This window comes from Neopelma chrysocephalum, unplaced genomic scaffold (assembly GCF_003984885.1).
Source record: "Neopelma chrysocephalum unplaced genomic scaffold, ASM398488v2 Primary Assembly neopelma1_22, whole genome shotgun sequence".
NCBI lineage: Eukaryota > Metazoa > Chordata > Aves > Passeriformes > Pipridae > Neopelma > Neopelma chrysocephalum.
Genome location: NW_020897689.1, coordinates 10,515,960 through 10,532,249, shown reverse-complemented (window position 1 = coordinate 10,532,249; position 16,290 = coordinate 10,515,960). Strand labels below are relative to the sequence as shown.

Genomic DNA, 16,290 nt, shown 5'->3' with positions numbered 1-16,290 from the left:
TGAGAAGGCTTATTATTTTTACGGTGTCAAAACCCTGTGTTGACTAGCTCACCTTATGTCCTTGAACAGACTATGGAAGCTGAAAGATAAAACATTTGGTAAACTCTGTACAGAAAGTACATATTGTGTGCAGAATCTTCAAACAAAATATTGCACAAAAAGTTCCACTGCATGCAGAGTACCTGTACTTGCCAGCTGCTGGGCCAGAGTGGAAGGGACATTTGCAAACAACTTCTTCAATAAAGAGGGGTTCTTTTTGTATTTGGAGGGATCTCTGTCAAATATGTCTGTTAAAGATATTCAAGCTATTCAGCAAAGAAATGGTAGGTTATGCATAGAAAGCTAAGCACAGTTGTATTCTTTCCAGTTTTACCTCCTGAAGTTAGTCATAAAATTTTCACATGATTAGAAAAACTATGTAGAAGAAAAAGTACAATAAAAACGCTTTAGATATACTTACAGCTTGGCAGGAACTAATTAATTGGGTTTACCTCCTTTTCCTCATGTCATTGTGATCATACAATTCAGACAGTCTTTAAAAATGAAGAAGCATTTTCTCTTCTGAGGTGGTGACCTCCTTAATTGCATTTCTGTTCCATTGTGGCATTCCCAGTAAGTTATTTTCCAGAAGTTCAGGAAATCAGTGATGAGAGGGATTATCTTTGGCCATATTGTTTGGAATTTTTTATTTTAGCAGTAATTTGGCTAAGGGATCAAGGAAGAAAAAAAGCATTAATGAATGTATGGTATGTGAAGAAATTATGATGATATATAAAGAAAGACACATAAGAACTGGACACATAGTTGACCTTAAAAGTTGACAAATATAACCCAAGGGCTTTGTTTCAACATATTTCTGGTGCAGAGAGACAGTGCCTCACCTTCAAAGTTTGAAGGTGATGAACAGGGCCCAGAGTTGTTTCTACAAGTTAGAAAGACAATTAATGTCTTTCAGGGGCATCCTCATACTTAGGTCTTGTTAATCTTGTTAATGTAAATAGGCCATTTATAAATTTCGTGCTGATATTTATAAAGCTTAATAAATAAGCCAGGGCAATGGTAGATTGGAAGATACTGGGATGATTGGGAGGACTCCTGTGCACATACTTCATATGTACATGCTGTATTTTTCAACTACTTTCAGTCTGCTGTCATTATGATTCAAGTCTAAGTTAACTGATATTGGCGTTTTATCTCTGCAGTTCCTGGCCAGGAGACAAAGGATAGGTTTTGGTGAAGTAGAATAAGAATGTTTAAATAATGGCTTGCAAGCCTGAATCTCTTTCTTAAGTGACATATCTGAACTGTTGTGCATCCAGTGGAGAGAAGGGGCACCAGGGAATTTCGCTAGAGCTGTACGAATTCATTTATCCTTGCATTTAAACTCACATGCTTCCAGAGCCTTCTTGATAACATCCCCTGCTTTCAGCTGTGTTTATCTTTTAGGAATAAGGCTGTTTCATAAATTGTGTGCTGGGGACACCGAGGACCTCTGTTTTATGCATTATTCATCTAGATGAGCTCATAGTCTAAAATGTTAAAAAGTATGTTTCTATGTTAAGTGTTATTTAAAAATATATTAAAAAAATTACCTGAGCCTACCTCCAAAAATGTTTCTTATAGCTCTGAAGTATCTAGCTTCAAAGAAAGAACAAAAAATGGTTACAGTACAGTTTTAATGTCTTAATAAACTCTTGTACCGTTTTTTCCCCAGATCAATAATATTTTCTATCAAATAAGAGCATTTAATTTAAGGTACTATTATAAGCACATAATTTATCATGAGATGAAATTGATAAATATCTCATCTTCCGTAACTACTATGGCAGTACTGTTTTGGTCTTTTGTGAAGATATTTGCCTGACAAACTGTCATCAGCTTATGATGTTACATAAAACAGAAAAATGCACAGGAGGAGTTACAAAACTTGGGGGAAAAATTCATCGAAAGTTATCTCATTAGTTTCACAGGGTGTTGGAACTATGTGTCTGAAATATAACAGTATGTAATGATAGAGACTGAATATATGGAAAAGTACTTGTTTTGAATCACAAGATTAATATTTATTCTTTGAAAGAGTGTATACGTCTATGCAACATCCAGAACTGAAAACAAACTTGTATGATGTGTATCTGCCTTTGTGTGCCTGTATATGCTTATACTCAGGCATATCTATATGTCTTATACCAACTTATATGAGATTTAAAAACCTGTCTTGAAACATACAAAGGTATTGCAGACATTTGATGAACTTTGTGATTTAATTTAAGGATTACTCATGTGGTTATAAGTGTCTAAAGCACTATCATGATGACTACCATTAGGGAATCATTTTTCTCCATTTATATTAGATTCTACTAAGACAGTAGAGAGCTTCCTTTTCTCTATGTCTCTTACATGGCTACTGTGCATAAAGGAAAGAAGTACAGTAGAGGAAAACGCAAAATGTAAGAAAAACTAGCAAAGGTTTGTAGAAGAGAAAGATAACTCCATTTCATTTCCAGAAACATTTCCAGGACATGGAAAATGAAACCTTCTCATCAGGCTAACCTTTGGAAGTTTGTGTTTTAAGGAGGTTACGGAGTTATGAAAGAAGATAATAATTTGCTATCATAAGCTTGAATAGTCCAATTTAAGACTATTAGAAGAGCAGTTTGGTCTTCCAGTATTGTCATAGACCACTGGCTAGTTTTTATTTCATATTTCATCAGAGTTGTATTTATGAATGAAATTGTATATTCAAATTAATCCTTATAACCTTGGGGTTTTTTTTTCCTCATAGACATTATTGAGGTCCTCCTTTTTTTTCCCAGATGTGAAAATATGCCCTATCAAGTGTATATAAAAATGTCCTTTTTCCACCATAAAATTCTGGGAGCAGAGTATATCTAAACACAGATCAAAAATTAAAATATTGGAGTTCTCTGACAAACTCTATTTCCCTTCCCATTTCTTATTTAGTTTTGTTTATTACAGGGGAATTGATCACAGAATAAAATATTCTTCCATTTAGAGATAGATATTGGGTAAATAATATCCATTTAAAATAAGCATTTAGGAATGTGAGTAATTTAATAGAGACTAATATTCTGTAGCGACCTCAACAATCCAGATTATGATTTGGATGAAGAATTTACAATGAAGACCAGAGTGAAAAATGCTCCAAATCTCTTGGGGGAACACGTGAATCAGGTTAAATGATATGTTGGAAATAAATATGTTTGAAGATCAGCTCACTTCTGAGTAATTTACTGTTTTATTCAACTATTCCTGTGTATTTTCCTGGGATTAAATGTGGATAACTTTAACCAGAGTGGAACTAGTATAAAAAACAAATAGCAAATAAAAAAAATATTCTAAAAACGTTATAAGTTAGCAACAACAGAATTATCTGCATCTTCAAACTATTTTATGTGCTGGTAAATATGACTGGGCTTTTTTGCATAAGCATGAACAGCATTGCAGTACAGGTATTGCTTTATAAGTATGAATCTGTGTTAACATTTTTTTAAAGATGCATGATTCACAATGATCAGTGTTTATTTGTAACAGATTAAAATGATATATCCCATATAACATTGTACTTCTGGAGAATTATGCTTGCTTTTCTAACAGGGAAGGCAGTTACAGGTTTTTATTTAGTATTTATGGTTAAAGCAACTCTTTTTATGAATAGATATCAAACCTATATTTTAATGTTCATCCTTTGAACTGTGGTACACTTTTCCCTATGACATGACAGTGCAGCCGGAAAAGTACCATCACACACTGCAGCAATCTGCAGCAGCCCATGTGTCAGCTGGTGATGCAGCTCCTGCCTGACAGATTGTGGAGTTGTGGATCCCTGTGAATGGGGCCAACCAGTTTGGGTCTCCCTCCTCTGATCAATCATTCTTCTCCCTGAAATTACTTCAGCTTAATGTCCTTGAAACTATGGCCTCTCTCTAAATTTGCTTGACATTTATCAAAAGATTTAAAAATTAATAAGAGGTGAATAACAATGAGATAATTGCATAAGCCTTGTTTCTATAGGAAACCTGGGAAATAAAAAAAAAAACCCTAGACTGCAGATGAAATGTTTTGGTGAGGTAAAAATGCAAAATTTATTTCAGATAGGCTGTTAAGAATGATTTAATTAATGTTTTTGTTTGTTGTTTTTATGACCAAGGCTTGCACACTTGGTCATATATTTTATTGTCTTTCGAATACACATTAAAAAAAAATTATGAAGTTTACCTCATAGTATATTTAACAATAATCTCTTGAAACCATATTGAGCAGATTTCAGAAAATGCCAATAATTTTGAATACTGTGGCGTTCAGTAATGAAGAGACTGAGGAGATGGTCTGTTTGCTGGCAACCCTTTCAAATTACTGTGTTGCCCTGATGATTTAGTTGCCTTTCCTGAAAGGAATACTTCTTGCAGTGATAAAACAGTACTGGCACTTTTGATTAGGAAATTCTATGATATTCCCAGAAATGCTGCTTTGAAGAGATACTGTGCCTAATGTTATGGTAATTTAGAGTAAGTGCAACCCCCACTAAGTAACTGGAACTGCTCAGAAGGTAAATCATTGAGGAATTTGTCCTGTTCCAATGTCCAAACATGGAGCAAGAGCTTGTGTGAAGGTGTATATCTGAGTTCCTTTAGACCTGCTGCTTTTATCTAATGCCTGCTATTTATTTTATTTAAGGTAAGACGTGATATTTTGTAGTGTTTTGCATAAAATTTTATATTTATATTCTACATAAAAAGCACCAGATTTACAATTCTAAATGAGAACACCACTCTTTTTATTGTTTCATATATAGATATGAAACTAGATTAAAAGTATTCCCTTTTCTTTTTATCTGTGTAAGTCTCAAACAGTTTGGACCTTGGACACTGTGGGTGTCAGACCTGGAGGTTCCCCAAGACAGAAACTCCTAAAGGACTCCTTAGCAGCAAAAGAACTTCAGACCATGGAAAAACACCTAGCTGGTATGTATGGTAGCAAGGGATCATAAAATGCCTAACAGCACTTAATGAGCTTTCTCTGCCAAGATTTTAGATGGAGTAAAAGATTATCTATCTCACATGCTGATGAAAACAGACGAAAACTTAAACTTCCCTTTCTTTCATTGAATAAAAACAACAAAATTATTGTTTTATTTGTAGATGTAATGAACTTCACTGTAGTTACAGCAAGTACAGTACTTAAACAGTAATTAAACTGTGTTAAATTAAATAAACAGTTAAATACACTGTCAGACCACAGCATAATAATGCTCCCTTTTTTTTGTTTTCATGTTTCACTAAGACTTCTGCAGTAAGGAGGTACCAATGCTTTATCTTCTGTTAAGCAGTCTTTAAAAACAGGCTGCAGTGAACGTTTTGCTTGAGAATAGATTGCTTTGCAGGAAAAACTCACCTTGTTCATGAGACTTCTGGTAAAGTGAAGTCTGTTAATTTTTGTGCTGTGGAACATCTGCAACATCTTTGAGGGGGTAACCATTTCTGAAAAGTCAAACAAAAAAGTGTGGTTTTTTCGGCAAAAAATATGTTTCAAAGCTTTATAAAGGTTAATGAGGGATATCCTAAAAGGTATTTGTTCCTCTTTGTAATCAATATTTTCTATCTTCAGCTTTCATTATAATGTATTACATAGACCTATAGCATGGTAGTCCTATATTATGCATGCTATTTGTCATATGGTGAAAGCTTCATGGCCAATTCTATGAAAAGTAATGCCGAACCAGTACATAAAGACTGTATATGTAAAATGACGGTAGAAATGAAATCTATCTGATCCCTCTTTGAAGACATTCAGAGAGTGAAGCAGAGAACTTTACACTTTCAGTGTGATTTTCTAAAAGACTTTGTATATGTATCTTGCCAATAACACTGTGTGAAAGGCTTAGGAGTTGTATCTTCTTTTGAAAGAGATACAGCTCTTGTACTTCTTCTACCTAGGGGCTGTTACAGCTGAAGTCAAGGCAGAAGACAAAGCTGTAAGCACAGTGAGGAAAGCTCTTTAGAAAAAGGTTTGGCTCATAATGGGGCAAGAACTAAAAATAACGATATATAAAAATGAAGCTGTTTTAGGTGGGTTTTGTGCCTGACAACAGAGATGCTGTCATTCAGATTTTTTTTGGCAGGTTCAAAAAGCCTACGGCTATTAGAGCTGCAGCCACTGCCAAACTAGACTGAAAAATCCATGAGCCATCTCTCTAAGCTGAAACTGCCAGGAACATCTAGTGGGAACCAGGAGACCAGCAAACCAATCTGTGGTCATCAGGTTTTTGTATCATAGCAGGGACCTGAATATTCCAGGGGCCTCTGCTACTGAGGTAGCACCTGTCTTCCCTTATGTTGCTATAGTTATCACTCCGGAAGGGGTCAGGTGAAGATCTCCCTACTTCAGTTTACGTCCTAACTAGTCTCACTTCCATGGTCATACAGACTGTTCTTGTATGCAGTATGCTGTGAAACATGGAGTTTCTTTAGATTTCCCTTGGCAAAGCTGACAATAATAACTACAATATTCAATAAAATATGGAATTTTAAATACTTAATTGATTGTAAAATAACTAGCTACATTCACAAAGGCTCTGAGATTCATTCTGCTGTTGTGTGACCTACAAGGTCTTCTCTCTCACATCAATGCTATTCCTGTTATTTGACTTTGGGCCTGTTATTTCAGTAATGCTGTAACATGAGGATCAGTTATTCTACCATTCAGTAATTTTTGTCTGACTGAGAACTTCACTTGAAAATAGCCCAATTATTAGACACTGGGCTATTGTATTCTAATAATTCATGTCTATTATAACACCAGTGCTGCTTGAGAAAATTATTCCCCTCACACACAAGCATAACATGATTTCCATGAAGAATCAGTTTGGAGTACCTCAGATAATAATGCTGCAGTTTTGCTTAGCCTTATTTGTCTTACAGATTTGCAAGAGTTCAGATGTCTGTGATATCAGCAAGTCTCCTTGTTTCACTTCTCTTACCAAGCGCACTGGAACCCATTAATTCTGTGAAATGATTGCTTATCTAGACAGTCATTTCAGTGCCTGAGTTATGACTTGGATTACCTGTGTAATGATGAAATATGGTCCTGTCTCAAATATACCTTCTTAAGGGGCCTGTTTTTCCCTTATGGACTATGTGCTGGATAAAACTCACTCCTAACAAAAGGCACACTTTGGTGCCTGTGCCTAAATTAGGGACTAATACTGATTGCCAGCAATTGCCTCAGTACCTTGATATTTGAAAACAGCATTTTTACAAAATCAGATGTTGAAGCAATCAGTTTTCTTTTCCTTCTCTGCATATGGCTCATAACTTTTCTGCCTAAGCTCCAGTCTCTTATGTTACTGTGGCTACTTTATATCACATGCAAGTGGAGAATATTTTTTTTGGTAGTTGATTCCAATATTTTGCCAATTTGGTTTGTTACACTGATTCTGTGGTCTTGGATACTTCTGGAATATATTTTATCACAAGAAGAACTGTTAAATAATAAACAGTTTTCAAGTACATATGAATGATATCCTTATTCTGTCATATTTTTTATGAAAACAAAATGACTTTGTGTTGCTCTGTTGCCTGTATTTTATTTTTTTAAATGATATCAACAAGCATTTAAAAAAATTCTAAGTCATAATTCAATTCTGTTATTTAATATGGATCTGATAATACTGTAAAGCTAGGGATGTGTGTTTTTTTTTCTTTCTGGTTGAAAGGCTTATATTAAAGCAAAATCAAACAGAGGATGTGTAAATAAAACTGAATAATTATGCTATAGAAACATGTTAATTATATGTAGAGAAATGATTAGAATAATTGGTTTATCTGCAGGCTTGATTGCTACATGAAATTAAGGAAACATGGGCCAGAATATAATGTTTATTTAACTCTCATTAGATCATTCAGTATTCAAGTAATCTCTTCCCTGAATCACCACAGGGAAGTTAGAGGTCTGTAATTTTGCAAAGAAATAAGCTAAGCTGAGTCGTTAAAAGAACGTATTCTTCATTTGGTTTAAATCAAGTAGTTCGCAATATCATTTATTTGCCCCTGAATTTTTGACAGGCATCTTACAAGTTCTGCACCAAAATAGGAGTGGCCAGCAGGTCAAGGGAGGTGATTCTTCCCCTCTACTCCACCTTCATGAGACCCCACCTGGAGTGTTGCATTGAGCTCGGGGGCCCCCAACATAAGAAGGAGGAGGACCTGTTTGTGTGGGTCCAGAGAAGGACCATGAAGATGATCAGAAGGTTGGAGCATCCCACCTGTGAAGACAGGCTGAGACGGTTGGAGTTGTTCAGAAGAGAAGGCTTTGGGTAGACCTGAGAGCAGCCTTCCAGTACTCTAAGGGGCCTGCAAGATTGCTGCAGAGGGACTTTTTATGAGTGCATGTAGTGGTAGGACAAGGAGGAAAGGTTTTAAATTAAAAGAGCAGAGATTTAGATTTGTGGATGTCCTGTCCCTGACAGTGTTCAAGGCCAGGTGTGATGGGGCCCTGAGCAACATGACCTAGTGGAAGGTGTCCCTGCCCATAACCAGGGTGTTCGGAACTAGATGACCTTAAAGATTTATTTCAGCCCAATCCATTCTATGATTTTATGAAGTTCCAAAGTTGAGAGCATAATGGAAGAGTATTTCAAGATGTAATAATTTCAAAATGGAAATAATTAATTTTAAGGTGTCAGCAAGGAATCAGTTAGAAATATTCTTAACTGTGTCCTAGAAACAATAACTTTGTTTTGAAATTTGCTAACAGCTAAACATTTTATCTTTTAGAAGTTGAGAGACACTTTTATCTGAGGATTTCACAATTATTGCAGTTTTACTAGCTTTTCTATTAATAGCATTTGAATTGTGTGGAATATGTTGTATTAGGCTAGTAACATGAAATTGGCATAGCTTATTTTCCTGTTTTCAAGGTATTATTATAATATAAGCTAATGTTTCAGGCAGGACATCTTTAATTATTTAACATTCAGCATTCCTTTTATACCTACTGGTAAACATGTGAAAGAAAATCTTATTTTCCAATATGTGGTTTAGAATCTGTTTCTTTTAGGACTTTTAGAACCTAAAAGAATTATTTTAGAAATAATTGTTATCAAAATAAAAAATTAAATGCTTAATTTATATGAGCTCACTTAATAGGTGTTTAAATCAGTACAGCCCTTCTGATTTACAGCTTCTGGGACTGTGACTTGTGCAATTTAATGGGAAATGATGTTGCTATTCTAAAGATAATCAACTGTTTCTATGAAAACCAAGGTACAGTAGAGTACATGCCAATGAAAGTGAAAATTAATAACAGTAGTGTAAGATAAAATAAATTTGATTAAACTGTTTCTTGAGCTCTACATTTCTACTTGCAAGGACTTTTAGTATGTTAGCAATGCCACCCTTACCTGACTTTGGTGGATATATATTATTTAATTCATTAGAAGCATTAATATTATTTAAATTAATTCAGGAAACACTTTTCATCACCACCCCTGATCTGTTATGGTTTTAAATAAGATCTTATTTTTTATGGCTGTGAGAGAGGTAGGGATTGGACCACCAAATGGCAGTCACCTTTTCTCCTTGGATTCTAGATGTTGGTGACACCATTACCTGCTGTGCCATTGACTGTAGGCCAGAACGCAAAATTCTGGTTCAAACAGGATCACAGATCCAGATGAGCAAAAGCTCAAGGGTTATTTCCCCCAGAGTTTTGGTTGGGCAGTAGACAGCAAGGCCAGAAGATAAAGTTTTGCCTTGAACCAGTTTTGGATTGCGCTTTACTTCAGGTGAGGATGGCAAGTTTATGTCACTGTTCCATCTTGACTTGATACTAATCTTGGGAAAAGGCACAGAGAGATAACAAGAGGGATTTTTATAGGTTGTATTGACGTTCAATGAAGAGGTAATGTTTCAATTCTGTGGGATAGCTGTGTCTGCAGTAAATAAACTTTAGGGAAATGCTTGCCAAAAACATGTGAACTGTTAATTCTGATGCCTTTTATTTTAAACATGAATAGATTTTCTCCTCACAGCTTCCGATTGTCACTTATGTTGGAGAAAATCATTAAGAGTTTTAAACTAGAGAGGAATAGACGGTGAGTTTCTTTTCTTTCTGTTTTGTTTTTGTTTGTGTGTGTGTAGACATTGAGAAGGACCTAGCATTATGGGAAGAAGCAAGGCTCTCAAGAAGCCCTGGTGTCCAGCATCACAGTGTAGTTACATCTGACAATCAAGGCAGTCTTCAGGCTTCACAGGGCCAAACCCCAAGGCCTCAGGTGCCAACTCCGACAGGGAAGAACATTCAGCTTCAAGGAAACAAATCACCACCACTGCCCACCAACAGCAGAACACAGGTCTCCGGTGTTGCAAACAGTAGACCTTCCACACCTGGTGCAAAAACCAACAGGCCATCAACTCCAGGGAGCAGACCTGTGACTCCAAATAGCTTGTTGTCTCGGCCTCTTGCCCCTAGCCACCAAGGAAATAGGGAAAGCATCATTAGTATACAAAGAAGCAGATCTTTGACATCTAAGAGCCAAATGGGGAGGACCCTCAGTGCTGCTTCAGGGCTCTCTGTGCAAGTGAGTGGAGACGTTGTTGGAACTGTCACTACTCAGAGAAACAGTTTATCAGAAGTAAGATTTTCAATTTAATGTCTTGGCTATGTTTAATAGCATGAATATGAGATTGCATTTTATGTTCAAATAATATCGGTATACCTAATGTAACCTACTGTGCTGAAAAGAACTTGAAATATAATGATGAGAAAATTAGCAAGGAAATACTGCTCAGCTTTGAGAGGTACTGATTAGAGAATGTCAGTATTATTAGAGAAATCATACTGAAACACTTGTGCTCCCCAAATTTACCATGAGCTGTGTAGGGTTTTGCCTCTATGATGCATACCAGTTTTGTTAGCCTTACAGTTTCTAAGAGGTGTGTACCTCTGGAATATTAAACACAACTTTATCTGCGTACCTCTGGAATATTAAACACAACTTTATCTTATCTTTATGTTCCAGGGTATCTTTTTCCTGCCACACTGGCAGTGCATGATATTGCCTTGGTCTAATTTTTATTTCATTTTTTGGACACATTGAAATGATTAGTTAGGCATCACTCAATGGACAGATTTTTCCAAAGCACCAAACTGAATTGCAAGAGAAATGTAACATTCTTGAATCACTGTCTAGTACTATGTGCATTAACAGCTGATTTACAGTATAAAAATTTCCATTCTATATTATTTGCTTTTACAGGATTAATCTTTGTTTAAAGCAGAACAGAACAAAAAATTAAAGTACCTTGTAAATACTGAGTAGGATTCTCCTCTGCTAACCTTAGCTGCCTTAAAGATAACTTCAGTGTGTAGGCAGTGGAAATAAAAGCACCTGTGAAAGAATAGCCCTGCTGTCTATCTCAGATACATGCCTTACAAAGGTGAGTCTTTTCTCAGGATATGCTGGTCCTTCTATACTGACTTGAGAAGGAACTATATGTCTAGATTGGTAATTTTTAAATGGTGGGATATGTTGGTTTCCACCATTATTATCAATCTCTTTGTAACCCATTTGTCAAACCCTGGAGACCTTTTTTCAAAGTCTGAAAATAATATCATACCTTTAGAGAATTGTTTCTGTGAAGTATCATCTGTTTTAATAATCTGTTGGGTATGACATTTGACACAATGTATTATTAGTCTAATGACTTCTAAGGAAAATTTAAAATCTTGTTTATAATAATGTTGCTTAGAGATGCTTGTAGGAAAGTTAGAGGTTTGATACTTAATGTAATCCTGCAGTTAATTATATGGCCTTCATTATTTGTTGTGAGAAAAAGGAAATAAGGCACAGATTAACCAAAAACTAAAGAATTTGGGGAGGGAATCATACTTAAATTTGGTGGTGAAAAAAATCCTCATTACTTTGATGTTTGAATGGCAGCGCACTAATCCCATCACTCAAGCTACTTTGTCACGTAGAATTGAATATCTAACTTAAGGATGTGAAGACATGATGACTGAAGGTGACTACAGTTCTGTTAAAAGTGTGTTCACTGCCAGTTGATATATTTTCAAACCATAAGTTTTCCATGGAAAAAATATAAGTAATTGTAACACATTTATTTTTTGACAGAAAAAAAAAATCCCTCTGTCTTCTGTTTTGAGGTATGTGATATGTTTCTGTGTTAGAATTTTCTCACATGCCAGAAAATGAGAATTAAAAATATTTTTAAACTAAAAATATTCAGAAGAAATGATGGGTTTAATTATCTCCCACTAAATTCTTCACTCCTCTTTTTCTTTCTTTTTAAGCAGCCTTGTTTTTAGTGATACATATTCATGTGATACCAACTAGAATTCTTGTATATACTCCTGAAAATATATGTATGTAATGAGCACTGCATCTCTGCTGAGGAACACTCAGTCTGTCCTTCACTTCTCATCTTTCCTGTAACAAGGCAGGGAATTAAAAATGCTTTCTTCCACAGCCTTTCTGTAGTTATACTAATAAGAACCAAGAGTCACATTTCATTTGCTGTGTCTTATTACTTCTATTTGCTTATAGCTCTTATAATGTGTCCTGTTATACTTTTCATATATATGTATATATGTGTCTCAAGAACTTGAGGAAGTGAGCATTATTATTACCCTGTTTTCCAGTTAGAATAGCATGTCCAGCTTCAGCCAGCAGTCCCACTTTAAAGCTGATGTTAAATCTCAGCATTTCTATGTCAGTTCTTATCCTCTGTTATAATCCCTTCTAGAAGTGACAAATTCTGTTCTTTCTCTTTGCTCCCTGGGTACAATAGTACCTTGGCTGCTAGTGAGCCAGCTCAAACCCTATTTATCCTTTCCTGACATGCACAAGTGACCTTTGACATAATGGAAACTCAACTTGGGACTAGCTCTGCTTCCAAAGGAAAAACTGCTAATATGACACATTCATACTGAAGACCTGCCTCTGCCAAGTAGCAAGGCCCTTGGATATCAGGAAGTAGATGATGGAGGTCTGGCCAATCTGCCACTCCTAGCCTCATCTTTGGAGTGTTATGCTAGAAGCTTTGGGAGCTCTTTTAAGCTGTCTTTGCCCACTGAAGTTCCTGGTCACTTAGAGAAGTGGATTTAAACAGAACATACCCAGGAAATATCCCTGTCTGATGACACTTTTTGCCATGTTAGAGATTTCCTCCTAGTTTTGGCCATGTGATTTCATTTTCTTGTGTCACAGCTTCTCTCTGACCATGCAGACATATTTTAAAAAGGCAGTGGTGGCCTGGGGTAGGAGAAAAAGAAGAGTTCTGTCTTTGTACTTTTACAGATCACAAACATATAAAACTCAAGGCTGATGCTGTAATTTATTTTGCGACTTTCATTGTAGGTTTTGTATCCTCTACCTGTATAAAATGAGTAAAATAAAAGAAGGGAAATTGCTTTTATTCTTCTTAGCCTTATGGTGTCAACTGGGTATTTCTACTAGATGTAAATACACTTTGGTTATATTGCCAATCCTACAGAAGAAGCTATGATAAGATATTGCAAATAGTTCTGCTTCCTTACTCTTAGATGATGTTAATGGAATTAACCAATACAACACTGATGCACATTTGACGAGAATAAGTCAGTTGAAATGAAGTGATTGTTGGACACCTAGAACATGTTTTACCATAAGGAGCTTGAATTATTTATTTATTTGTTTGTTTGTCAGGAATTTTAGCGTATCTCTCGATGCCTTGTGTATTGTAGACTGTAATGTGTTTCAGAGTAATATAACAAGTCTAAAATAGAAAAATATTACTAATACAATTCAAAGTTCTTAAGTTTATTAGTGAAGTTCATGCTGCAGCATGGGTGTTTTAATCTTGTTATAGCACAAATCTTAAATAATTTGGCAAGTGCTTAACATATCAGCTGTTAAGAAAGTTTTGGGCTTTTTTAGTGCTTAAAGACATAATGATCTGAGATTTTGTGGACAAGTTTCTGCCTCCTGGCACACACAGCATTACTAACTTCTAACAGGTGTGCTTTATTATCAGCTCTGTTCAAGGCTGAATTGAATTATAGGAAAGAAATGCTACCTAGAGAAATAGTTTTATTATCTCTATAAAGCTAATAAATCAGGGTTCTAAATCCTTTGGCAGAGATAGTTTTATGCATGTACTTAATCCTTTGGTGTTTTGTATAAATTGGCAAAGGAATGTTGAATCCTGCTTATCTCTTTAGGATGGATTCCATTAAAATGACACAATTCTGTGATACTTATCAATAGTTGTTGAGATGAAGATACTACTGACTCCCTTGGTTGCCATTTCATTTGCTGAACACTTGGAATTTTACAGTCATTTTATTTATTCAGATAATTTTAAATGGTATTCAGCAATCTTTATTGGTCTGTCATTGTTAAGAGAAGGAAATTTCACCTTATTTGAACATAGCATTGATTCACAAAATTTTTACTCCTACTTAGTGGAATATAGATCTTACCTTGTGATGAGGACTCTCTTTTTGGTCAGATACTTTCATTCTGTTCTGCTGCCCGGCTCAGGTCCTTGCTCTGTGTTTTTGGAAGATTAAAAGCTATGCAGATGAGTGTGAGAGCCACTTCCCCTACTACAAGAATCCTGTTCCAGGAAACAAAACATGTTCAGTGCTGTAGTCAGCAACACAGCACATCTGAAATGACAATACATGAGTAAGGCCTGGACCTCCTGCCTGAGCTTACTGTTGGGCCATGGCAGCAGTGTTTGTGGAATTTTTTAACAGATTGCTAACAGAATTAATAATTTACTCCCAGTGAGTTAGATCTTGCTTGAACCATCTTCAATCTCCACAAACTGATTTAAACAAGCCTGGTTTCTGTTTTTAAATCAGATAGCCTAAGAATAAAATTTATGCTGTACTACTGTTTAAATTTAAGTATGTAGATTCTGGTTCTCAGCTGATGTAAGAGAAAATAGGGCTATTACCGCCCATTTTTTTCAAGAACTTATAAAAATCTGGCCAGTAATTTTATGATATCTGGCCAGTGTTTTAAGTTTTCTTTTAGAGACTAGACTTGCATGTTTGAACTGCTTTTTCAAATAAAAATGTGCATTCCAGTCTCATCTCTTCCCTTGAATAGTGCAAAGGAACGTGTCAAAGTGGTTTGTGTGTCTGTATGTGTACATGCTCACATACATATGTGTGCGTGTGTGTGCATGGAAAAATATTTTTATATATATACATATATTTATTATATTAAAAAGGAGACAATTGTAAAACATTTTAAAAATCGTATATTCAGCTGGATTTTTAACCATGTAAAACATTTATATTTTGATATTTTATGGTATCTTGGAGACAAGAGTTTCCATAGCATTTTTCTTTCCTAAGTTTACTCGTTCTCCAATAAAACCATCAAGTTTCAGGTTCTTGTTCTTATTAGATTAGAATCAGTGAATGTTTCAACAAATCAAAACTTCACTTAAGCAAATCATGTTTGAAGTGTCTATGCAGTCCAAAGACAGATGGAATATCTCCAATTTTGTTCTGTGTCACTGCGTTTCCAAGAAGAGTATGTATATATCTGTCATATTGGGGTCTGTAGCAGATAGATAGCTAAAGAAACCCCTTCTTCACCCCCCAAATAGATAAATAGGTAATTAAATACTGTAATTGCTAAGGAGCCTGCGTATCCTCTACATTCTGGTTTTATTTCATAGCTAGGTTTTTTTTAATAAAAGGCTTTCTCCTCTCTAGTTAATTGAGGCTAGAGTATTTGCTACAGTCTGCATTTATATAGAATAGTTGTCTGTCATTTTATCTAAAATAGATCTGTTTGTGGCAGGATGCATTCTTACTACAGCTTCAACTTGCTAATCAACCTTGGATATTGCTGAGTGACACAGAAAGTGAAGGAGTGGAAGCTGACCAAGACAAATGTAAGTATATTTGTTAGGACCAGATAGTATGTCAAAACCCCTCAAACTTAACTTCTCTTTTCCATATCTTCAAATGCTGTGGAGATGTCGTGCCTGCTCAGGGCAATTTTTCTCGAAAGTACCAGTTGCTCATTTGTCTTAGGGCTGAACTTATAGGATTGATTTACAAAAGCTTTCCTATAGTCACCGAAAAATGACAAAATGATCACAGACCACAGTTTACTTAAGCTAAGTGAAACAATATCCCCTGATGTGTTAAAGTAGCTGTTCCAGAAGTAACATAAAGTTGAAATGGATACTCTGTTTAATAAATATATATTCACCAGATAAAAGAAACCATGTAAAAACCCCCTGC

The 16,290-nt window shown here is 35.5% G+C and overlaps 1 protein-coding gene across 7 annotated transcripts in view; it reads left to right on the top strand.

The window, feature by feature from the left end:
* CUNH8orf34 (chromosome unknown C8orf34 homolog) overlaps window positions 1–16,290 on the top strand; it is a 161,726-nt gene that overhangs the window by 133,750 nt on the left and 11,686 nt on the right. For 6 of the 7 annotated variants that reach the window (XM_027698274.1, XM_027698647.1, XM_027698355.1 and 3 more), the window contains 3 exons: window positions 4,862–4,982; window positions 10,158–10,651; window positions 15,842–15,935. In XM_027698274.1, coding sequence (XP_027554075.1) covers window positions 4,862–4,982; window positions 10,158–10,651; window positions 15,842–15,935 — 709 coding nt within the window. The remainder of the gene's footprint in view (window positions 1–4,861; window positions 4,983–10,157; window positions 10,652–15,841; window positions 15,936–16,290) is intronic. The other variant, XM_027698499.1, reaches the window with a different exon arrangement.